Here is a 26,035-nt window from a genome sequence, read left to right on the forward strand (position 1 = left end):
CTGGTCTAAAATACAATAAAAATTGTGAGACCTTTTGTTCAAAGCCATTCAGAGAACTGATCTTGGAGATTCTCACATTTCTGAAAGGAGGAAGGAGGGGGCATGGCTGAGAAGATTGTCGTATTATTCAACTGACCAATCCTCAGGGAAGGTATTTGTTTTATGAAATGCTGTGACTGTCAAGATATTTAACAAGATGGCCCTGCCTCAGTAATTTTTTAAGACCAATATTACATCTGGTTATTGGATTTTGAGACTTTCTAATAGTTGGCATTATTAGAATGGAGAGACTAAATTTTAGTTTTAATAGGTGTTGTCCATGGATCTATCCCAGGTACATCTGGTGTGGGTTTTTTAAATTTATCTACAATTTGCTTCATTTTTAGACAAATTAGATATATGCTCTCCTAGATAAAAATTTATAAAAATCTCATTCCTTTATATGAAAGACATCTTTAGCACTCACACCAGAAGTGATCTCAGAAGCAGCTGATCTGATTAGCTAATTCTTGCCAAAAGAACAACCAAATAAGTACCACACCAAAAGTAAAATTGTTGTTTTTGTCAGAAGTTTTCCATTATTCAAATAGGCAATTTTAAGTAACACACATTCAGCTGTTACAAGCAGTGTGTGTGGGGGTGAGGGTGAGGGGAGTGGTGTTGCTATTTCAGAAAGAACAAGAGCTATTAGGAGCCCTCACCAGGTCAAGGAAAGAAACCACTTTCTACTCCTGTAGCGCACTCCAAGAGAGACCGTCCTGAGCTCAAGCTAGACTAAAAGACTAAATGTAGGCTGGGCATGGTGGCTCACGCCTGTAATCCCAGCACTAAGGCTGAAGCAGGCAGATCACCTGAGATCAGTAGTTCAAGACCAGCGTGGCCAACATGGTGAAACCCCATCTCTGCTAAAAATACAAAAATTAGTCAGGTGTGGTGGCAAACGCCTGTAGTCCCAGCTACTCGGGAGGATGAGATAGGAGAATCACTTGAACCCGGGAGGCGGAGGTTGCAATGAGCCAAGATTGTGCCATTGCACTCCAGCCTGGGCAACAAGAGCAAAACTCCGTCTCAAACACACACACACACACACATGCACTGCTTGTAACAGCGGAATGTGTGTTATTTAAAATTGCCTAAATAATGGAAAAAAAGAAAATCTTGTTGATTTCTTAAATAGTATTTATTTATAGGTAAAGCCTTTTTTCTATGATAAGGCATCAAATTAATAATGGAAGTTAGTGGGAAATATGATTAAATTTTAAAATTAGTGTTATTCCCAACTGTTTAGACTTTTTATTATGTCTGTCTTTTCTGAGAGAAGGAGAAGGAAGATGTAGGGATGGGTAATCTACAAGGTCTATGATGCTATTCAATTCAGCAGTGTTCTGATCTTTAAAAAATCCAGCAGCAAGGAATTCTGATAGGTCCAACTCAGTTACTCCTAAAAGCTACTGCCAAAAACAAAAGGAACAAAGAATGGTGACAAAGATTCTGCTTTTGATAACAGACTAAAGCAGGCTGTCTGAGGTAAGTTATTAACTTATATCAGAAACAAAAGAATGGCACAGATTTAGAAATAGAAAACCTGGATTCTGGTCCTCACTGCTTCTTTACCCTATGGCCTTGGGGTAATTCGTTTAATCTCTGTGCCGAAATCACTTGCTGAAGGCACAGTGCTGTATTGGATCATCTTTTGGGGGAGTCTTTTAGTGGTAAGATCTATTATCAGAATTCTTCTTGGGAAAGTAGCTGTCTTCGTTTCAGGAAGTACCATGATAAGCCCCTAGGGCATAAGAACTGGCTAGGGCTCAGGCAATCAAAAAAAGGCCGAAAGGCTGCACTTGTAGAAGCAGGAAATTAATTTTTCTTGGGGGTCAGAGGTGGGGGAAGGTGTTCCCTATAGGGTGGAGCGGTGAGGAGAGGGGAAGGGAGGGCTCGAAAATTGTTGGGCTAAGGGCCTTCCTTCATGAAATAAAGATCAGGGAGAAACACGGAATGATCAAAAGGACTCTTGAGAACAAGAAAGCCTAAAATGCAATTTTACATGGTTTGTGGTGTAATGGGCAGTGTGACCCTTCCCCGTGATCCCTACATCTTAGTGAACTTGAATACACTAACGTTCTGTTTGAATGGGGGTTTATTGAAAGAGGAGTAAGGAACCATATGGACACACTGCAGAACGGACACAGCCTCAGAAAAGCTGGAGCCAGGGGGCAGAGAGGCCCTCCGCAACACAGGCTCTCCTGAATCAGCAGAGGGCTCGGTAGGATTTCCAATCAGACCTGAGGGGTTCCGGGGAGCCCAGCTGCCATTTGGATTGCCCCAGTGTTGGAGGGTCTGAGGGCTGCCTACCCTCTGAGCTGCTCTGCTAGCTTCCTTTTCCGGGTTTTTGTCCTTTTCACATTAGTGACAATTTAGGGGTGACTTCAGAGTCTGCTGGGATCACCTCTAGCTCCACTATTTTGGTTTAAACATAAGAATTTTCCTTTCATATTGTTTTACCCTCATTGGGTTTCTTAAACCCCTTTGTATTGTTCTTAAATCATTTTCTGGTTTTAGCACATTTTGTCATTTTTGTTTCTTCTTTTCTTTTTTGAGACAGGGTCTCACTCTGTTGCTCAGACTGGAATACAGTGGTTCAGTCTCTGCTCACTGCTTCCCAGGTTCAAGTGATTCTCATGCCCCAGTCTCCCAAGTAGCTGGGATTACAGGCACGTGCCACCACACCCAGCTAATTTTTGTATTTTTAGTAGAGACAAGGTTTCACCATGTTAGCCAGGCTGGTCTCGAACTCCTGGCCAAAGTGTTGGGATTACAGCATGAGCCACCATGTCTAGCCACTTTTCCTCTTTTTTGGGGGGGTGTATGTTGGAGGGTAGTCTAGCTCTGTCACCAGGTTGGAGTGTAATGGCGCGATCTCGGTTCACTGCAATCTCTGCCTCCCGGGTTCAAGCGATTCTCCTGCCTCAGCCTCCTGAGTAGCTGGGATTACATGTGCAAGCCACCATGCCCAGCTAATTTTTGTATTTTCAGTAGAGATGGGGTTTCACCACCTTGATCTGACCTCATGATCCACCTGCCTCAGCCTCCCAAAGTGCTGGGATTACAGGCGTGAGCCACCGCGCCCAGCCTCCTCTTTTTATTAGAAGTAAACCAATAGAGATTCTGTTTTTTTCCCTCTTGTTAGAAGTGAATTGACAGGTTCTGGCTTATTTTCTACTTCTCTTTTTCATTCATCGTTCAGATTTTTCTTTACTTGGAACTCTCATGGTTACTTGAAGGGCTCCTTTAGGAACCATTTGTAGTTTACTTTCTATAAGCATTATTGGATATAACGTCAATTTTTAGCATATTTAATTAGTTAGATCATCTTTCATATCGAAAAGTTGTATTGCTTCTTTCAACTTGAATTTTTTAAAAAAATTTATCTTTACATATTCCCTATTCAGTTCTATGAGAGTTTCACTTTTCTCACCCTAAGTGAAAATAATCACTTTGTAGTTCCAAATAAAAGCATTAACACCACCACCTAGGGCCAGACATGGTGGCTCATGCCTGTAATCCCAGCACTTTGGGAGGCTGAGGTGGAAGGATCACTCGAGGTCAGGAGTTTGAAGCCAGCCTGGCCAACATGGTGAAACCCCATCTCTACTAAAAAATACAAAAAATTAGCCAGGTGTGATGGTGGACGCCATAATTCCAACACTTGGGAGACTGAACCAGGAGACTCACTTCAACCTGGGAGGTGGAGGTTGCAGTAAGTTGAGATTGTACCACTACACTCCAGCCTGGGTGACAGAGCAAGACTCCATCTCAAAAAAAAAAAAAAAAAACACCTAAAGATTATGCTAGTGGAAGAATAAATTGGTATAACCTTTCTGTCAAGCAATTTGGTGGGGAGCCGTAAAAGTGTTTATACCCTTCAGCCCAGTGATCACAGTTCTCGGAATTTTTCCACTGCAAATAATAAAAAATGTGGTTCAAGATTTATGTACAATATGTTTATTGTAACATTATTTATTTGTGATAGTGACAAATTGGAAACAACCTAAGTGTCCAGCAAAAGGAAAATAAACTGTTACATCCATATGATAAAAATGATGCAGCAATTAAAAACTACACTTTTCCTTGAAACTTGCAGTCAGTTAAAAATGTTTGAATAGCCGGGCGCGGTGGCTCACGCCTGTAATCCCAGCACTTTGGGAGGCCGAGGCGGGCGGATCACAAGGTCAGGAGATCGAGACCACGGTGAAACCCCGTCTCTACTAAAAATACAAAAAATTAGCCGGGCGCGGTTGTGGGCGCCTGTAGTCCCAGCTACTCGGGAGGCTGAGGCAGGAGAATGGCGTGAACCCGGGAGGCGGAGCTTGCAGTGAGCCGAGATCGCGCCACTGCACTCCAGCCTGGGTGACAGAGCGAGACTCCGTCTCAAAAAAAAAAAAAAAATGTTTGAATAACCTCTCTGAGTGTCCATGACTCCATGATGGAAAGCAGGAGTGACTTAGGTCTCTTTAACCCTCTCCACTGACTGTGAAAATCAGCCCACCCAGAAGTGGGCACAGAATGAGGGGGCTTATTCCAAAGGCCCAGCCCCAGAGGTTCTGTCTTTACAAGTCTGGGGGCCTTCAAATTGTATATTTTTTACTAAGGTTTCCATGTGATTTTGACATTAACCCAGCCTGAGACTACCACCTCATCCCTTACCCATACACCAGGTGCTGGATTCTTTTTTTTTTTCAGACAGAGTCCTGCTCTGTCGCCAGGCTGGAGTGCAATGGTGCGATCTCGGCTCACTGCAACCTCTGCTTCCCCGGTTCAATCGATGCTTCTGCCTCAGCCTCCCGAGTAGCTGGGACTACAGGCGTGCACCACCATACCCAGCTAATTTTTTTTTTTTTTTTTTTTTTTTTTTTAGTAGAGAGGGGGTTTCACAATGGTGGCCAGGATGATCTCAATCTCTTGACCTCCCCCAGCCCAGCCCAGGTCCTGGATTCTAGTAAGAATTGGGGAGGGGAGTAGAAAAGAACTGTTCTTTCAAGAAATCTTTACTATTTGAGGAAATGCTATGTGGAAGTAAGGTTTTTTTTTTAAGACAGGGTCTCACTCTGTTGCCCAGGCTGGAGTGCAGTGGCACGATCATAGCTCATGATGTCAGAATTTTAAATAAATTATATTGTATTATTCCAAGTTTGTGGGGAAAATTAATATATGCTTAGAAAAAATAAACATGCCAAAATATTTATAGAGTTTATATGTGAGTAATAGAATTGTGGATGATTAATGGGGAACCATGAGGAGCCGTGATTCAGAGAGGTGAGTTAATTTCCCCAAGTTCTCGTAGCCAGCAAAGTGCTGGAGGAAGGATTCAAACCCAAGTCTGCTTGACTATTAAGTCTGCTCTCTAACAGCTGCTGAAATGTTACTTAAATTTAAAATATATACATAAAGTAAATACAGGCTGGGCGCGGTGGCTTATGCCTATAATCCTAGCATTTCAGGAGGCCAAGGCAGGATGATCGCTTGAGCCTAGGAATTCAAAACCAGCCTGGGCAACATAGTGAAACCCCATCTCTACCAAAAAAAAATTAAAAATTAGCTGGGCATGGCCAGGCACAGTGGCTCACACTTGTAATCCCAGCACTTTGGGAGGCTGAGGTGGGCAGATCACGAGGTTAGGAGTTTGAGAACAGCCTAGCCAACACAGTGCAACCCTGTCTCTACTAAAAATACAAAAATTAGCTGGGCATGGTGGCAGGCGCCTGTAATCCCAGCTACTCAGGAGGCTGAGGCAGGAGAATTGCTCGAACTCAGAAGGCAGAGGTTGCAGTGAGCCGAGATTGCACCACTGCACTCCAGCCTGGGCGACAGAGCTAGACTCCATCTCAAAAACAAAAACAAAACAAAACAAAACAAAAAAATAGCTAGGCATGATGGCATGAACCTGTAATCCCAGCTACCCAGAGTGCTGAGATGGGAGTATCGCTTGAGCCCTGGAAGTTGAGACTGCAGTGAGCCGTGATCTCCACTCCAATCTAGGGAACAGAGCAAGACCCTATGTGGGAAAAAAAAAAAAAAAAAAGGAAAAAGAAATACAAATATGGCATTCTGAATGTGCTAGATTGAATTATTTATCCCAGTTCTTCCATGCCCTGTGTAATTATTTTACATTCAGACCCTTGCTATGGCCTCATGATGGACAGAATATAGTCTGTGCACGTTGATTTGGGGCTTAGCCATGTGACTTGCATTGGCCAATAGACTGAGGGTGAATATAATGAAAGGGAAGACTTAAAATGGGCTAGCACAGTTGGGCCTTTTCTTTTGCATTCCTGCCTTTTGCCATGAAAATAACATGCTTCAGGTAATCTGTGGTACAAGGGAGATGAGAAATATGTAGGGGCAAACATGGACCCAACCTGCAACTGAAATCTTAAATACCAGCCAACCTGAAAACATGCAATGAAAAATAAGTGATTATGGTTTTAAGTTATTGTGTTATGGATTACCTTATTTTATGTAGAATTATTATGGTTGACATAATAAAGCATAAAGATGTTTGCATTAAGTAATAGAAATTAATCTCTTGGTCTCTCAAAACAGGTCCAAATTTGGTTATGCAAATGATCTAGTGTCTATAGGTAATCAACATCTGGGAAAAGGGTATAACAAGACATTTTATTTAGTATACACTGCTTCATTGCATAGTGATACAAATCTCCAGTGAGGAGGGAAATATTTACATAAGGAATACATGGTATTCAGTGGAGAAAAAGGAACACAAACCCCAAATCTCTAGAGGCTAGGGTTGGGAAATACAGTTTATGTGAGCCAGGCCCCGGGTAGAGTATGATCAATGAGGAAATAACAAATAGCCTGGCCTCTAGAGCTCAAAAAGGAGTCATTTTCTTTTCAGGGCATGGAAATACATTCTGCCCATCATGAGGACATAGCAAGGGTATAAATGTAAAGAGTGGAAAATTCTAAACATGACAAGCTTTGAGGTTGGAGCTACAAGGCCCCGAGACCCACTGTGGGTACCCTGTGGGAGCTCTGGACAATGATGACTCAGTCTGCTAACTACACTCCAGGAGTCTAAGCACTGGTTCTACATTTTACTCTCCCCACCTTTTTGTTTTTTTGCAAAAATGAGGTTACGTCTCATTTAATCAACTATATTTTGCAGTATGCCTGAACTAGTTTTCAAATTATGAAATATTCTTCTACAATTTCTGTTTTTTTTTTTTTTTTTTTTGAGACAGAGTCTTCCTCAGTTGCCCAGGCTGGAGTGCAGTGGTGCAATCTCTGCTCATTGCAACCTCTGCCTCCCGGGTTCAAGCAATTCCCTGCCTCAGCCTCCTGAGTAGCTGGGATTACAGGCACCTGCCACCATGCCCAGCTAAGTTTTGTATTTTTAGTAGAGCTGGGGTTTCACCATGTTAGCCAGGTTGGTCTCGAACTCCTGACCTGGTGATCCACCTGCCTTAAGCTCCCAAAGTTCTGGAATTACAGGTGTGAGCCACTGTGCCCGGCCTACAACTTCATTTTAATGTCTACAAAGCATTCTCTTCTATGGTCCACCGTCCTAGGGCATTTGCTTATTTAGGATGGGAACTCAGATAGAAACATTTTTCTCCCATGTTCTATCCTCCACCTTTTTTTCTTTTTCTTTCTTTTTTCCTTTTTTTTTTTTGAGACAGAGTATCACTCTATTGCCCAGGCTGGAGTGCAGTGGCCCAGTCTCAGCTCCCTGAAGCCTCAGTCTCCCAGGTTCAAGCGATTCTCCTGCCTCAGCCTCCTGAGTAGCTGGGACCACAGGCTCATGCCACCACACCCAGCTAATTTTTGTATTTTTTAGTAGAGAGGGGGTTTTACCATTTTGGCTAAGCTGATCTTGAACTCCTGGCCTCAAGCGATCCACCTGCCTCGGCCTCCCAAAGTTCTGGGTTTACAGGCGTGAGCCACTGTGCCCAGCCTGTTTTGTTTTGTTTTGTTTTAGAGACAGAGTCTCACTCTGTTGCCCAGGCTGGAATGCAGTGGTATGATCTCAGCTCACTGCAACCTCTGCCTCCCAGATTTAACCAATTCTCATGCCTCAGCCTCCCAAGTAGCTGGAGCTACAGGCATGCACCACATCACCCAGCTAATTATTTGTATTTTAGTAAAGATGGGGTTTCACCATGTTGCCCAGGCTGGTATCAAACTCCTGAGCTCAGGCAGTCCACCCACCTTGGCCTCCCAAAGTGTTAGCATTACAGGCATGAGCCACCACCACACCCAGCCGTTTACCTTTTTTTAGTTTTTAAAAAAAATATGAATCTAGGCCGGGTGTGGTGGCTCACACCTGTAATCCCAGCACTTTGGGAGGCCAAGGTGGGCGGATCACAAGGTCAGGAGATCAAGACCATCCTGGCTAACATGGTGAAACCCCATCTCTACTAAAAATACAAAAAGAAATTAGCTGGCCATGGTGGTGGGCGCCTGTAGTCGCAGCTACTCAGGAGGCTGAGGCAGGAGAATGGGGTGAACTTGGGAGGCTGAGCTTGCAGTGAGCTGAGATCGTGCCACCACACTCCAACCTGGGTGACAGAGCGAGACTTTGTCTCAAAAAAAAAAAAAAAAAAAAGCTATACACACAAAGCAAACATGCTAAATAAAAATATCAGAAAATATGTTAATTGGAGAGAAAAATCAAAGAGAATAAAATACATGAAACATTTTGATCAAAACAATGAAACAGGCCAGGCGCAGTAGCTCACACCTGTAATCCCAACACTTTGGGAGGCCAATGCTGGTGGATCACGTGAGGTCAGGAGTTTGAGACCAGCCTGGCCAATATGGTGAAACTCCGTCTCCACTAAAAATACAAAAATTAGCTCACGTGGTGGTGGGCACCTGTAATCTCAGTTACTTGGGAGGTTGAGGCAGGAGAATCACTTGAACCTGGGAGGTGGAGGTTGCAGTGAGCCAACATTGTTCCACTACACTCCAGCCTGGGCAACAGAGTGAGACTCTGTCTCAAAAACAAAAAACAAAACAAAGCCAGTGTGGTGGCTCACACCTATAATCCCAGCACTTTGGGAGGCCAAGGTGGGTGGATCACCTGAGGTCGGGAGTTCAAGACCAGCCTGACCAACATGGAGAAACTCCATCTCTACTAAAAATACAAAATTAGCTGGGCATGGTGGTGCATGCCTATAATCCCAGCTACTCGGGAGGCTGAAGCAGGAGAATTGCTTGAACCCACGAGGCAGACTTTGTGGTGAGCTGAGGTTGCACCATTGCACTCTAGCCTGGGCAACAAGAGCAAAACTCCATCGCAAAAAAAACCAAAAACAAAAACAAAGAAACACAATGAAACAAATAAATAGACTGGGCATGGTGGCTCATGCATGTAATCCTAGAACTTTGGGAGGCCAAGGTTGGCAGATCACTTGAGGTCAGGGGTTCGACCTGGCCCACATGGCAAAACCCCATCTCTACAAATAATAAAAAATTAGTCGGGCATGGTGGCACATGCCTATAGTCCCAGCTACTCAGGGGGCTGAGGTAAAAGAATCGCTTGAACCCGGGAGGCAGAGGTTGCAGTGAGCCAAGATTGTGCCACTGCACTCTAGCCTGGGTGACAGAGTGAGACTCTGTCTCAAGAAAGAAAGAAAGAAAGAGAGAGAGAGAGAGAGAGACAGAGAGAGAGAGAGGAAGGAAGGAAAAAGAAAGAGACTTAAAGGACATTCTCTAAATATTAATATTTAATAAGAAATAGCTATGAGCAAGCATACCATAAGACATAAAATTTTATACATTTTAAAATAAATCCAAACCCTGGGAATTTATTCTAAGCATACGATTCAAAAACAAGAATAAACTATAGAATGTATGGCTAAGTGGCTCTTAGCAGACACAGTTCTTGCACAGATTACTATAAACTCCAGACAAAATACAACACAAAACTTGAAGGCATTTTAGAGTAAACAAAAGCAGGCAGATTCTGGAGAGGAGTCAACACTCAGAGGAAAAAAAAAGGAACATCACAGGGTAAATTATCCATTTATAGAGCTTTTTTCCTGAAGTCAGACCATAGTCAGCATTGCATGTAGTGACTACAACAGACAGAACGCTTGCTAAAACACCACCAGACAAAATTCAGGGAATCCTCTGGTGCTGGGGAGGGGAAGGTAGAATCCCAGAAAGGAAAAACTCATATTGGAATGGTGATAAATTCTGTGTATAAAGTCTGTCCAAAACTCTGTTTGACCCCTGAACCACATAGGCATGAGACAGATGTGAGCTAAGAACAAAACAATTTGAGCTGCCATCAAAGATATGGAGTTTACAGTTTAAGTTCAACTCAAATTGGTTCTCTGTTTTTAAATTACCCATGTTCTTTAGAGAATATAAAATAATTCAGAATCTCTACAAGGTAGCAGTGACAAGGTCTAGGATACCTTGTCTGAAGACTCAGGAAAATATGACATCAACAGAGACCAATGGTGAGAACACTCAAAACTTAAAATTAGTAGATAGGGATTTAACAGCTATTATAACTATGTTCAAAGAAGTAAAGGAAAATATACTCACAATAAGTGAAAAGATAGGAACCTTAGGGGGTAAATAGGGACCATATCAAAGAACCAAATAGAAATTCTAGAACTGAAATATACAACTTCTGAAATTAAAATCTCACTGGATGATTTTAACAGGAGAATATAGATGACAGAGGAACAACCCAGGAAGCTTGAAAAAATCCAATCTGAAGAACAAATGAAAAAATATTGAAAAAACAAACAGAGCTCTTGTGGGACAATATAAAATGTCCAATATATCTATTATCAAAGGAAAGAGAGAATGAAGCAAAGAGAAAGTTTTAGAAATCAGCCATTTGTTTTTATTTAGTGAAAATTATAAATTTACAGATTAAAGAAAGTCAGTGAAATCCAAGCTACAAACTCTAAAGAAAATTATGCTTAGAAGCAGCATAGTCAAAATTCTGGAAAAAGATAAAGGGAAAATCATGAAAACATTACATACAGGGTAACAATGATTTGAGTGACTAATTACTTTTAGTAGAAATTTTATGGAGACAGTAAAACAATATGTTTTAAATTCTGAAAAATAAATCATCAGCCCAGAATTACATATTCAGCAAAAAATATATTCCAACAATAAAAGTGAAAGAATTACCCTTCAGATTAAAAAAAAAAAAAATGAGGTAATTTGTTATTAACAAGACTACACTATAAGAAACACTACACTTTGGGAGGCTGAAGCAGGCAGATCATGAAGTCAGAAGTTCAAGACCAGCCTGACCAACATGGTGAAACACTGTCTTTACTAAAAATACAAAAATTAGCCAGGCATGGTGGTGCATGCCTGTAATTCCAGCTACTCAGGAGGCTGACGCAGGAGAATCACTTGAACCCGGGAGGCGGAGGTTGCAGTGAGCCACTGCACTCCAGCCTGGGTGACATAGCAAGACTCTATCTCAAAAAAGAAAAGAAAAAAAAAAAAAAGAAACACTAAAGGGGCTCATCACTGTAATCTCAACACTTTGGGAGGCTGAGGTGGGTGGATTGCTTGAACCCAGGAGTTCGAGACCAGCCTGGGCAACATGATGAAACCTCATCTCTACAAAAAATATACGAAAACTTAGTCAGGTGTGGTGGCATGCTCCTGTAGTCCCAGCTACTTAGGAAGCTGAGGTGGGAGAATCACTCCCACCCAGGAAGTTGAGGCTGCAGTGAGCCATAATCATGCCACTGCAGTCCAGCCTGGGCGGCAGAGTGAGAATCTGTCTTTTTCTTTTTTCTTTTTTTTTTTTTTTTTTTGGAAACAGGGTGTCATTCTGTGGTCCAGGCTGTAGTTCAGTGGTGCAATCTCAGTTCACTGCAACCGTCACCTCCCAGGTTCAAGTGAGTCTCCTGGCTCAGCCTCCTGAGTAGCTGGAATTATGACACCCACCACCACACCTGGCTAATTTTTTGTATTTTTTAGTAGAGACAGGGTTTCACCATGTTGGCCGGGCTGGTCTCAAACTCCTGGCCTCAAGTGACCCACCCACCTCAGCCTCCCAAAGTGCTGGGATTACAGGCATGAGCCACAACACCCAGCCTGAGACCCTGTCTTAAAAAAAATGCTAAAGGAAATTCTGCAGGCTGAAGGCAATTGATACTAAACTGAAGATAATTTTCAGGAAGAAATGGAGACCATAAAAAATGGCAAATATGTGGATAAATACAAAATACTTTTTTCCTATTTATTTAAAAAGGACGGTTTAAAGCAAAAATTGTAAGAGTTCCTTGTAGGATTTCTAATGTATATGGAAGTAATATATATGACAATGTTGCATAAAGGATGGTGGGGGTGGGCAGACTAATGAGGTTTCAAGGTTCTGCCATTTATTTATTTATTTATTATTATTATTTTTTTTTTTTTTGAGATGGAGTCTCACTCTGTTGCCCAGGCTGGAGTGCAGTGGCGCGATCTCAGCTCACCGCAAGCTCCGCTTCCCAGGTTCACGCCATTCTCCTGCCTCAGCCTCTGGAGTAGCTGGGACCATAGGTGCCCGCCACCACGCCTGGCTTATTTCTTTTTTTCTGTATTTTTAGTAGAGACGGGGTTTCACCGTGTTAGCCAGGATGGTCTCGATCTCCTGACTTCGTGATCTGCCCGCCTCGGCCTTCCAAAGTGCTGGGATTACAGGCTTGAGCCACCGCGCCTGGCCAGTTCCACCATTTATTTATTTAGACAGGACCTTGCTCTGTTGCCCATGCTGGAATGCAGTAGTGTGATCATAGCTCACTTCAGCCTTGAACGCCTGGCCTCAGCCATCCTCCTGCTCAGTCTCTCAGCGAGCTGGGATTACAGGTGTGTCCCACCATGCTCAACCCTACCTTTTATATAAAATGATACAATATATGGCCAGGTGCAGTAGCTTATGCCTGTAATCCCGGCACTTTGGGAAGCCGAGGTGGGCAGATCACCTGAGGTCAGGAATTTGAGACCAACCTGGCCAACATGGTGAAACCCCATCTCTACTAAAAATACAAACATCAGCCAGGCGTGGTGGTGTGCTCCTGTAGTCTCGGCTACTCAGGAGGTGGAGGCAGGAGAACCGCTTGAACCTGGGAGGTGGAGATTGCAGTGAGCCAAGATCACACCACAGAACTCCGGCCGGGATAACAGAGCAAGGCTCTGTCTCAAAATAATAATAATAAATAAAATTAAATCATACAATATAAATTCTAAATTGGCTGTGAAAAGTTAAACATGCATACTGTGATCCCTAGAACAAGCCCTATATGATACAGGAAATATAGCAAAAAATTCAATAGATAAAATATTCAAATAATCCAAAAGATAGAAAAGGATGGAGAAAACACCAAACTGAAGTAATTAACAGAAAACAGTGGTTTTCCTTTGGCTCCAGGACAAAAATCCATGAGGCCTCCATGGCCTGACTTTGCCAACTTTGCCAGCCTCATCTCTCCAGTCCACTAAGCTTTCTTCATGTTAAACTTTCTCTTCTTCTCTCCACTATCTCCTGTCATCTCCTGCCAGAGAAACTTTCCAGAGTCCTTTCACCGGTCTAATTCCTTCCTCATTCTCCAGGTCTTAGCTTAGGTGACACTTTCTTCAGGAAGCCTTCCTGGGCCAGCTTCTTCCTCCTGTGTGGTCTATTGCACTCCAGACATCTTCCTTTACCTCGCTCATCTGACTACTCTGAAATTTCTGGTTCAGTTCCTCTGTTTCCCTAGACTGAGCTTTAAGAAAGCAGGGATATGGCCTATTTTGCTCAGCATTCTATGCTGTGGCTTGGCATAGAGCTCAGCGCATAGTAAATACTCAGTAAACATTTGTCAAGTGGCTAAAAAGTGACTAAGTGAATGAGTAGAGAAGGAAGATATTGATTAGTCTGCCTCGGGAAGAATCCCTATACTGGAATGTTGAAATTTGCCACAAAATATAGCAGTGAGGGAACCTGAAGGAACTGAGGAAAACCTGTCATAAAAGTGGCTAAGGGGCCGGGCGAGGTGGCTCACGCCTGTAAACCCAGCACTTTGGGAGGCCGAGCCAGGTGGATCACCTGAGGTCAGGAGTTCAAGACCAGCCTGGGCAACATGCTAAAACCCCATCTCTACTAAAAATTCAAAAATTAGCCGGGCGTGGTGGTGGATGTCTGTAATCCCAGCTACTCAAGAGGCTGAGGCAGGAAAATTGCTTGAACCTGGGAGGTGGAAGTTGCAGTGAGCCGAGATCATGCCACTGCACTCCAGCCTGGGTGACAGCAAAACTCCATAAAGAAAAAAAACAAAAATACCTACAACCAACTGATTTTGGACGAAGTCAACAAAAATAAGCAATGGAGAAAGGACTCCTTATTCAAGAAATAGTGCTGAGAAAAATGGCTGAGCATATGCAGAAGAGTAAAATTGGACTTTTTTCCTCTCACCATATACAAAAATTAATTCAAGATGGGTTAAAGATTTAAAAGTGAGACCTCAAACCTAGAAAATACCCTTTTGGATATTGGCCTAAGCAAAGAATTTAAGGCTAAGTCCTCAAAAGCAATAGCAATAAAGACAAAAATTGACAAGTGTGATCTAATTCAACTAATAAGATTCTGCACAGCAAAACAACCCATCAACAGAGTAAACAGACAACCTACAAAATGGGAGGAAATATTTGCAAACTATACATTCAACAAAAGTCTGATATGCAGAACCTGTAAGAAATTAACAAGCAAAAAACAACCCCATTAAAATGTGGGCAAATGGCTGGGTGTGGTGGCTCATGCCTGTAATCCCAGCACTTTGGGAGGCCGAGGTGGGCAGATCACTTGAGGTCAGGAGTTCGAGACCAGCCTGACCAATGTGGTGAAACCCCATCCCTACTAAAAATACAAAAATTAGCCAGGTGTGATGATGGGCACCTGTAATCCCAGCTACTTTGGAGGCTGAGACAGGAGAATCATTTGAACCCAGGATGTAGAGGTTGCAGTGAGCCAAGATCAAGTCACTGCCCTCCAGCTTGGGTGACAGATCAAGACTTTGTCTCAAAAAATAAAAAATAAATTAAAAAGTGGGCAAAGGACATGAACAGACAATCAAAAGAAGGCATACAGCCTGTGCATGGTGGCCCACACCAGTAATTTTGGCACTCTGAGAGGCCATGGCAGGAGGATTGCTTGAGCCCAGGAGTTGGAGACCAGCCTGGGAAACGTGGCAAAACCCTGTAAAAATACAAATAATTAGCCGGTGGTTGTGGCACACCCCTGTAATCCCAGCTACTAGGTAGGCTGAGATGAGAGAATCACCTGAGCAGCAACAACAACTACAACAGAAAGAAGACATTCAAGTGGCCAACATACTATTTAAAAATGTTCAGGCCGGGCATGGTGGCTAACGCCTGTAATCCCAGAACTTTGGGAGGCCAAAGCTGGAGGATCATTTGAGGTCAGGAGTTCAAGGCGAGCCTGACCAGCATGGTGAAATCCCGTCTCTACTAAAATACAAAAATTAACCGGGTATGGTGGCAGGTACCTGTAGTCTCAGCTACTCGGGAGGCTGAGGCAGGAGAACCACTTGAACCCAAGAAGCAGAGGTTGCAGTGAGCCAAGATCACACCACTGCACTCCAGCATGGGCAACAGAACAAGACTCTCTCTCTCAAAAATAAAAATAAAAAATAAAAATGTTTAAAATCACTAATCATCAGAGAAACACAAATCAAAATCACAACAAGATACCATCTTACACCAGTCAGAAGGGCTATTATTAAAAAATCAGAAAACAACAGATGTTGCTGAGGCTGCAGAGAAAAGGGAATGCTTATACATTGTTGTTGGGAATGTAAATTAATTCACCCACTGCGGAAAACAGTTCGGAGATTTTCGAAGAACAAAAATAGAACTACCATTTAACCCAGCAAATCCATTACTGAGTATATACACAAAGGAAAATAAATCATCCAGGCTGGGCTTGGTGGCTCATGCCTGTAATCCTAGCACTTTGGGAGGCCAAGGTAGGCGGATCACCTGAGGTCAGGAGTTCGAGACCAGCCTGGCCAACATGGCGAAACCCTGTCTCTACTAAAAATATAAAGTTAGTCGGGTTTGGTGGTGGGTACCTGTAGTCCCAGCTACTCGGGAGGCTGAGGCAGGAGAATCGCTTGAACCCAGGAGGCGGAGGTTGCAGTGAGCCAAGATCATGCCATTACACTCCAGCCTGGACAAAAAGAACAAAACTCCATCTCAACAAGTAAATAAATCATTCTACAAAACAAAAACAAAAACAAAAAAACACATGCACTTTTATGTTTATTGCAGGACATTCACTATAGCAGAGACATGGAATCAACCTAGGTGCCCATCAACAGTGGATTGGATTTTTTTTTTTTTTTTTTTGATACAGAGTCTCGTTCTTGTTGCCCAGTCTGGAATGCAATGGCGTGATCCCAGCTCACTGCAACCTCTGCCTCTTGGGTTCAAGCAATTCTTCTGCCTCAGCCTCCCAAGTAGCTGGGATTACAGACACACACCACCATGCCCTGCTAATTTTTGTATTTTTAGTAAGGATGGGGTTTCCCCATGTTGGCTAGGCTGGTCTCAAACTCCTAACCTCAGGTGATCCACCTGCCTTGGTCTCCCAAAGTGCTGGGATTACAGGCTTGAGCCACCGTGCCTGGCCCAGTGGATTGGATTTTTTTTGGTATTGTGGTACATACACACCATGGAATACTATGCAGCCATAAAAGAGAATGAAATCGTGTCCTTTGCAGCAACATGGATGCAGGTGGAGGCCATTATCCTAAGCAAATTAACAAACAGAAAACCAAATATCACATTTTCTTGCTTATAAGTGGGAGCCAAACCTTAAGTAAACACAGACATAAAGACGGAAATAGTAGGCACTGGGGACTCCAAAAGAAGGGAGGGAAGAAGGGAGATAATGGCTGAAAAACTTCCTTTTGGGTACTATTGGGTACTATGTTCACCATCTGGGTGACAGGGGCAATAGAAACCAAACCTTAGCATGATGCAATATAGCCTTGTAGCAAACCAGCACATGTTCCCTCTTAATTTAAAATACAAAATAAGAATCTAACACAAAGTTCTGAGTTAAAGTATCTATCAATATGAAATTGCTTACCTAGCTAAAAGTTTTTCAAGACTGAGGATAAAATGTAAACGAATTCATACAAGTAATATAAACTAAGTTTACTTCAGTTATTTACATCTTTAAGAAATCTAATAATATATTAAATAAAATGCTGTTTCATATTTTTAAAAAACACATATTGTATACCTTAAATATGTATGATTTTTATTTATAAATTATACCTCAATAAAGCTAGGGGAAAAGAGACTTAATAAAAAAAGAAAAGAATGCCAAGGTATACCATTGAATGGAAAAGCATAGAACAGTGTGGAGACTATGCTGCCATTTGTGTGATATATGGGCCCAGTCTACTTGAAGGACATACAAGAAATGTGTAACAGTGGGTTTCATTGTGGCAGGGACATCTTTTTAATTGGTATAATAGTTAAGTACTGCTCATTTAAAATAAAGAAAATTGGCCAGGCGCAGTGGCTCACGCCTGTAATCCTAGCACTTTGGGAGGCCAAGGCAGGCAGATCACTTGAGGTCAGGAGTTCGAGGCTAGCCTGGCCAACATGGTAAAACCCCCATCTCTACTAAAAATACAAAAATTAGCTGGGCGTGGTGATGGGCGCCTGTAATCCCAGCTACTAGGGAGGCTGAGGCAAGAGAATTGCTTGAACCCGGGAGGTGGAGGTTACAGTGAGCCAAGATTGTGCAATGGTCCTCCAGGCTGGGAGACAGAGTGAGACTCCGTCTCAAAAAGATAAAATTAAATTAAATTAAAGACAAAAAGAATAAGTTACAGACATAAAGACTTGGCCAGGCATGGTGGCTCACACCTGTAGTTCCAGAAGTTAGGGAGGCTGAGGCTGGTGGATCACTTGAGGTCAGGAGTTCAAGACCAGCTTGGGAGTACAGGCTTGAGTCACCGTGCCTGGCCCAGGCATGGTGGTAAAACCCCATCTCTACTAAAACTACAAAAATTAGCAAGACATGGTGGCACGCATCTATAGTCCCAGCTACTCAGGTGGCTGAGGCAGGAGAATCGCTTGAACCTGGGAAGTAGAGGTTGCAGTGAGCTGAAATCACTGCACTCCAGCCTAAGCAACAGAGAGAGACTCCATCTCAAAAAATAAATAAATAGGCCAGGTGCAGTGGCTCACGCCTGTAATCTCAGCACTTTGGGTGGCCAAGGCAGGTGGATCACCTGAGGTCAGGTGTTCAAGACCAGCCTGGCCAACATGGTGAAATCTCGTCTCTACTAAAAATACAAAAAATTAGCTGGGCATAGTGGTGCGTGCTTGTAATCCCAGCTACTCTAGAAGCTGAGGCAGGAGAATCACTTGATCCCGGGAGTCGGAGGTTGTGGTGAGCCAAGATTGTACCACTGCTCTTCAGCGTGGGCAACAGAGCCAGACTTTGTCTCAAAAATAAATAACAGACGTTATGTATACCAGCATAGACAACAAAATGAGACCACATCTGTATAAAATATTTAAAAATTAGCCACTTGCAGCTGGGCGCGGTGGCTCACACCTGTAATTCTAGCACTTTGGGAGGCTGAGGCAGGCAGATCACAAGGTCAGGAGTTCGAGACCAGCTGGCCAACATGGTGAAACCCTGTCTCTACTAAAAATACAAAAACTAGCCAGGCATGGTGGCGCATGCCTGTGGTCCTAGCTACTCAGGAAGCTGAGGCAGAAGCATCGCTTAAACCCGGGAGGCGGAGGTTGCAGTGAGCTGAGATTACACCACTGTACTCCAGCCTGGGGGACAGAGCAAGACTCTGTCTCAAAAAAAAAAAAAAAAAAAAAGGCCGGGCGCAGTGACTCACGCCTGTAATCCCAGCACTTTGGGAGGCCAAGGCGGGCGGATCACGAGGTCAGGAGATCGAGACCATCCTGGCTAACACGGTGAAACCCCGTCTCTACTAAAAATACAAAAAATTAGCCAGGCATGGTGGCGGGCGCCTGTAGTCCGACCTGCTCGGGAGGTTGAGGCAGGAGAATGGCGTGAACCCGGGAGGCGGAGCTTGCAGGGAGCCGAGATCTCGCCACCGCACTCCAGCCTGGGCGACAAAGCGAGACTCTGTCTCAAAAAAAATACAAAATAAAAAATTAGCCAGGTGCCATAGTGCTTACCTCTAGTCTCAGCTACTGAGGCTGAGATGGGAGGATCACTTGAGGCCAGGAGTTCAAGGCTGTAGTGAGCTATGATGCTATGATTGCCCCACTGCATTCCAGCCTGGGCAACAGAGTGAGACCCTGTCTCACCAAAAAAAAAAAAAAAAAACTTGATGTGCAGTTCTAGCCATAATTGGAAAAAAAATTTAAAAAACAACCTACATGTCTATAATAGAGCTTTCAAGAGAAACAAACAGGAAATCAGAATATATATGCATATATACATATGCATATATATTCTCTATATATACATATATAGATGTATGTAGAAAGAGAGGGAGAGAGAGAGAAAGAGAGAGATTTATTAAAAGGAATTGGGTCACATGATTATGGAGGCTGACAATTTCTAAGACCTGCAGTGGGTTAGCAAGCTGGAGACCCAGGAGACCTGATGGGTAGTTTGAATTTGAAAGCTGGCAGACTCAGGAAGAGCTGGTGTTTTGGTTTGAGCCAGAAGACGGGAAAATGCCAGCGTTCCAGTTGGAAGGCAGTCAGGCAGGAGAGATTCTGTCTTACTCAGGGGAGGGTTAGGCTATTTGTTCTCTTCAGGCCTCCAATTGATTGGATGAGGCCCACCCCTATTAGGGAGGGCAATCTGCTTTACTTGGTCTACTGATTTAAATGTTAATTGCATCCAGAAGCACCCAGAATGATATTTGACCAAATCTCTGGGCATCCTGTGGCCTACTCAAGCTGACATATAAAATTAAACATTGCAGTGTCCTACAATAGGACAACAGGATATAACACAACCATTAAAATGTTAATTTTGAAGGCTAAGGAAAATAAGCATGGTAAGGAGCTGAGTAGAAAAATAAATCACAGAATACCAGCTTGTGCCTACCGTTGCACCAGTGAAATGTGTGCACACATGGGTGAAGAATAGGTAGGAATAGGAAGAAATAAGAGCAGCTTTTGTGCTAAGCTGTTGAGATTACAGGAAAGAATTTACCTTTTTCCTTTAATTTTTAATAATATAATTGTTTAAAATTCAAGAAACTGAAAATCCTAGGTGCAGGAGTTTCCAGGAGGAGGGAACAGTAGTTGCAAGTGGTACCTGACACATCGTCTACATTCAATAGCTATTGAATAAATGAATAATTGCTACTGTTTTCTGCTGCATTCCCCCAGAAGCAGATTGTGATACAAGGATTTTTTTTTTTTTTTTTTTTTTTTGAGACAGGTTCTCGATCTGTCGCCCAGGCTAAAGTGCAGTGGTGCGATCTCGGCTCACTGCAACCTCTGCCTCCCAGGTTCAAGCAATTCTCTGCCTCAGCCACCCTAGTAGCTGGGATTACAAGCATGCGCCACCATGCCTAGCTAACTTTTGTATTTTTAGTAGAGACAGGATTTCACCATCTTGGCCAGGCTGGTCTTGAACTCCCGACCTCAGATGATCCATCTGCCTCGACCTCCCAAAGTGCTGGGATCATAGGCATGAGCCACTGCACCCAGCCTGTGATACAAGGATTTGAGGGCAAGTTGTTTATTTGGGAGGTAATCACTGGTAGGAGAGTGGGGAAGTGAGGCTGAGAAGAGAAAGAAGCCAATATAGGGCACTTCAGTGAGGTTACCATTGAAGACAACTCCATGGGACCTCTGGGAGAATGTGGGGAGCAGGCTTCAGGTTTGTCTCACAGAGGACAAGAAAGGAGTTTTAATCTCCCAACTCTCATTCATCTTGGTTGAAAGGGCTGCTCCTGGGGGCATTATCTCCTTGGCATTTTCAGCCTGCCCCAAGCAAGGGTCCATCACATCTCTGTGGCTAGTGCAAGCCCTCAGGCAGAGAGTCACAGGTGCTTGCAGTTAGAAGCTGTTGATTATATCGGAACATTGAGTGCTGCAAGGATAGGGTGGGGCACTGAGGACACTTGCAGAGTTTATCGTTATTGAACACCTGCATGATTCAGGCACTTAGAGAATAATTTCTCTCATTCCCACAACAGGGTTACGCAGTGAATATTATTAGTGAAGAAACTGAAGCTCAGAGAGGTTGTGACTTGCTCAGAGTCATGCAGGGCAAAGCACAGAATCAAGTAAGTTATTTGAACTAGAAAGATTTTTTTTTTCCTCTTCCTCTTGCTACCTCCCAGTAAACTCAACGCTTTCTAGATAAACTCACCAAAAAAAGTAAAATGATGACATCTGAGAGGTAACAACAATTCAGTAAGATCAGCTTCAAAACAGCATAACTATTTAGGTCCAATCACATAATCAAAAAGTATCAAAATCTGTAAGAGAAAGAGAAAGTCAGTATGGGGAGGAGGGCATCTACCAGGGCAGAAATACCAATACCAGCTGACTCAAGCCAGGGTCAATAAACCCACACCTACTGCTTTCCAAAAGATTAAAGAAGAAATTATGACCATGAAAGGAAATTTGTTGGTACTACGAGAAAAGCAAATCTGTTTGTCATTCCCTCCCTCAAAATTCTTCAATGGTTCCCAATTTTTTTCAGTATAGTTCCCTTAGTAGAGCATGTAAATACTTTGAGATTTGGCCCTTGCCAACCTCTCCATGCTCATCTTCTACCATTCACTCACAGCCATGTAGAACTACTTACAGTCCTCAGAACAGCCCATCTCTGGTCACAGCCCTGAGCCCTTGTAAGGGCTGTTTCTGCTACCTGGAATTTCATCTTCCTCTCTTTTCCACCTGGCTAATTCCTTACTTGTTATTCAAGGCTTAGCTTGGTCATTACCTATTATAGTGAAGTTTCTCAATCTTTTAAAAACCATACTCCTAAATAATATATACAAATATCTCATAATAGCCTTCCCATGAAACTCTATTTCCTTCTGAGAATTGCTGATAAACAAAATTTATAATCTACCTTCTGAATATCTCCACCATCTGAGATGATTTTATATTTACTTTTTTTTTTTTTTTGAGACAGAGGACTCTGTCACCCAGGTTGGAGTGCAGTGACACAATCTCAGCTAACTCCAACCTCTGTCTTCCAGGTTCAAGCAATTCTCCTGCCTCAGCCTCCCAAATAGCTGGGATTACAGTTGTGTGTCACCATGCCCAGCTAATTTTTTTATTTTAGTAGAGATGGGGTTTCATCATGTTGGTCAAGTTGGTCTTGAACTTCTGACCTCAGGTGATCCACCCACCTCAGCCTCCCAAAGTGCTGGGATTACAGGCATGAGCCAATGTGCCCAGCCATTTTTTTTTTTTTTTTTTGTATGTTTAGTAGAGACGGGGTTTCACCATGTTGGCCAGGCTGGTCTGGAACTCCTGACCTCAAATGATCTGCCTGCCTCAGCTTCCCAAAGTGCTGGGATTACAAATGTGAGTCACTGCACCCAGCCTATATTTACTTTTTATAAATTATTAATTATAGATTATGAAAGTTCTTTTTACTTCTCCAAATATAAAAGTCTTATAATATTGAATTGTTTTCAGTCTCTCCCCTTCAGATTAAAGATTCCCCACAGCAGCTTCTGTATCCCTTCCCCCTCCACTCGTCCCAAGATGAGAATTGCTATTCTATAGGAAATTTTTCAAGATGCCAGGCTAAGGTAGGTACCATCTCTCTGTTCACCAAACATCTTATATACACGCCTTTATATTAACTCTTTCACATTGTTTTGAATATGTTGATTTAACTCTCCACTGAATTCCATAAAGGAATAGATGTATATTAAGGCTCTACAATCAGTACAGTTCCAGGCACTGTACTAATTATGTGAGGTATTACCCTCCTCAGGAGGAAAAAGAGGACAGGGCTATGAAATCTATCAAGTATGGATCCAACTAGTAAGTGATGAAGCTAAACTGCAGGCTCCATGTACTTGACCTCAGAGTCTGTGCTCCTTTGCTAAAGAGTGTTTCCTGCCTGAGGCAGAGGCTGCGCAGAGCTATCTATCCACCTACTCAGCGCAGTGCCTGAAACATAGTAGGCATATCATATGTTGGAGGTGAACAAAAGAGCCAAAAACATCAAGAAAAGCAATACAAACTTGAATAGATGTCACTGAGCAAATAAGTGATTGAGAAGAAACAGCAAGCCAGAAACACAAATCACAGGGGGACGTAACGGAGGCAGGTCGGAGCCGCTGCGGTTGCCATGCCCCGCGGTAACCAGCGTGAGCTCGCCCACCAGAAGAATATGAAAAAGCAGAGCGACTCGGTTAAGGGACAGCGCCGAGATGACGGGCTTTCTGCTGCCGCCCGCAAGCAGAGGGACTCGGAGATCATGCAGCAGAAGCAAAAACAGGCAAACGAGAAGAAGGAGGAACCCAAGTAGCTTTGTGGCTTCGTGTCCAACCCTCTTACCTTTCGCCTGTGTGCCTGGAGCCAGTCCCACCACGCTCCTGTAGTGCTCACAGGTCCCAGCACCAATGGCATTCCCTTTGCCCTGCGTCTGCAGCGGGTCCCTTTTGTGCTTCCTTCCCCTCAGGTAGCCTCTCTTCCCCTGGGCCACTCCCAGGGGTGAGGGGGTTACCCCTTCCCAGTGTTTTTTATTCCTGTAGGGCTCACCCCAAGGTATTAAAAGTAGCTTTGTAATTCCTTGAAAAAAAAAAGAAAGAAAGAAACACAAATCACAGGGCATTTGCACAGAGATTCAAAACAAAACTAAAAAGGCACAAAACAATGCAAGAAAAACTAAAAGACTTAGAACATAGATTAGAAAAATTGAAGTGAAAACAATAAGGAAACTATAGGAAATAGAGAAGGCTGACAATGTGGAAGTCATCATCAGAGAAATAAGGGAAGAAAACATAGCTGAATAGAAAAAAAAAAACTGCATTATTTTTGTGATCATCTGTTTACTCTATTTCCCTTTTAAGATAGTCGGTTTCGGCCGGGTGCGGTGGCTAATGCCTGTAATCCCAGCACTCTGGGAGGCCAAAGTGGGCAGATCACAAGGTCAGGAGCTTGAGACCAGCCTGGCCAACATGGCAAAACCCTGTCTCTACTGAAAATACAAAAATTAGCCAGGTGTGATGGCAGGTGTCTGTAATCCCAGCTACTCGGGAGGCTGAGGCAGGAGAATCACTCGAACCTGGGAGGCAGAGATTGCAGTGAGCTGAGATCATGCCATTGCACTGCAGCCTGGGCAACAAGAGCAAGACTCTGTCTCAAAAAAAAAAAAAGTCGGTTCCATGAGGGTAGGAATCATCTCTCTCTTGTTTGTTATTACATCTTCAGTGTTTAACACACTGTGTGACATAGGTAAGAGCTCTGCCAATATTTTGTTGAATAAAAGAAAGCCAAGCACAGATAAAGAGAAGACATGTAAAACCCCATCAAAGAAAGATGCCTGTGGTGTTTTTAAAGCATTGCCTGAAGAGCTGGAGTCTACGCTCTTTAATCTGGGGAAGAATTATGGGTTCTTTAGTCACAGAATCTGACAGAAGTGCTGCGATGTAACCTCTAAGACTAGGTCAAAAAGCTGATGATGCTTCCACCTGGTTATCTCGGACTACTTATTCTCCAGATATTTCCTCTAGGAGCCCAGTCATCACACGTCGTATGGAGAATCCCTGTGGAAGCACACCAGCTGACAGGCAGCTTCAGTTATCCCAGCCCCATAACAGACATATGGGGGATGAAACCCCCAGATGACCCACCTTCCAGCTATGTGGGTCTCTTCTTGCTGAGATCCCAGACGTTGTGGAGCAGAGGCAAGCCAACCACCCTGTGTCCTCTCAAAATTACTGACCCACAGAATCCATAAACATAATAAAATTATTGCTATGCCATCAAGTTTGGGGTGGCTTATGATGTAGCAGTAGAATAATCAGAACAATATCCACGCTTTCTAAAGATATCTCTTTGTCGGGTGTTTAAATTTTTATTCATTTATTTATTTATTTATTTTATTATTCTTCTTATTTTTTGAGACAGAGTTTGGCTCTTGTTGCCCAGGCTGGCATGCAGTGGTGCGATCTCGGCTCACCGCAACTTCCACCTCCTGGGTTCAAGTGATTCTCCTGCCTCAGCCTCCCACGTAGCTGGGATTACAGACATGCGCTGCCACGCCCGGGTAATTTTGTATTTTTAGTAGAGACAGGGTTTCTCCATGTTGGTCAGGCTAGTTTCAAACTCCCAACCTCTGGTGATCTGCCCACCTTCGCCTCCCAAAGTGTTAGGATTACAGGCATAAGCCACCGCACCCAGCCTAAAAAATATATATATAATTTTTAGAGATCCAAAGATAAGAATGATCTTAAGACTTGCTCCTGAGATGTTGTATAAGAGGAAGAGTTACAAGGAAATCTATGAGAACTGAGGTCTTGCTTCGTCAGGTTGACTTTTCTCTTTGAAGGCAACAGGAAATCATGTCACGGCCTACAAGCTCACACACACTCATAATTTCCATAATGTCCCTGCCCTGTACAGATCACTAGGAGGAGCAGTGGAAATCAAAGAGCACAAACCTAGAGAATGAAAGCAAAGATACAGCCGGGCGCGGCGGCTCACGCCTGTAATCCCAGCACTTTGGGAGGCCGAGGGGGGTGGATCACGAGGTCAGGAGATCGAGACCATCCTGGCCAACATGGTGAAACCCTGTCTCTACTAAAATACAAAAAAAAAAAAAAAAAAAAAAAATTAGCCAGGTGTAGTGGCATTAGTGGCATGTGCCCATAGTCCCAGATACTCAGGAGGCTAAGGCAGGGGAATCGCTTGAACCTGGGAGGCAGAGGTTGCAGTGAGCCGAGATCACACCACTGCACTCCAGCCTGGTGACGGAGTGAGACTCTGTCTCAAAAACACACACACACACACACACACACACACACACAAA

The 26,035-nt window shown here is 43.3% G+C and overlaps 1 protein-coding gene across 1 annotated transcript; it reads left to right on the forward strand.

The window, feature by feature from the left end:
• The first annotated feature begins 23,317 nt into the window (after positions 1 to 23,317).
• On the forward strand, positions 23,318 to 23,609 carry LOC105480152 (small EDRK-rich factor 2-like). The gene has a single exon (XM_071090503.1). The coding sequence runs from the start codon at positions 23,351 to 23,353 to the stop codon at positions 23,528 to 23,530; it is 180 nt and encodes a 59-aa protein (XP_070946604.1). The 5' UTR covers positions 23,318 to 23,350; the 3' UTR covers positions 23,531 to 23,609.
• The last annotated feature ends 2,426 nt before the right edge of the window (positions 23,610 to 26,035 follow it).

The sequence above is a fragment of the Macaca nemestrina genome, chromosome 2, assembly GCF_043159975.1.
Source record: "Macaca nemestrina isolate mMacNem1 chromosome 2, mMacNem.hap1, whole genome shotgun sequence".
Lineage (NCBI taxonomy): Eukaryota > Metazoa > Chordata > Mammalia > Primates > Cercopithecidae > Macaca > Macaca nemestrina.

Coding starts and splice junctions, on each gene's coding strand:
- LOC105480152 (XM_071090503.1), top strand. CDS start 23,351: ATGCCCCGCGGTAACCAGCGTGAGCTCGCCCACCAGAAGAATATGAAA.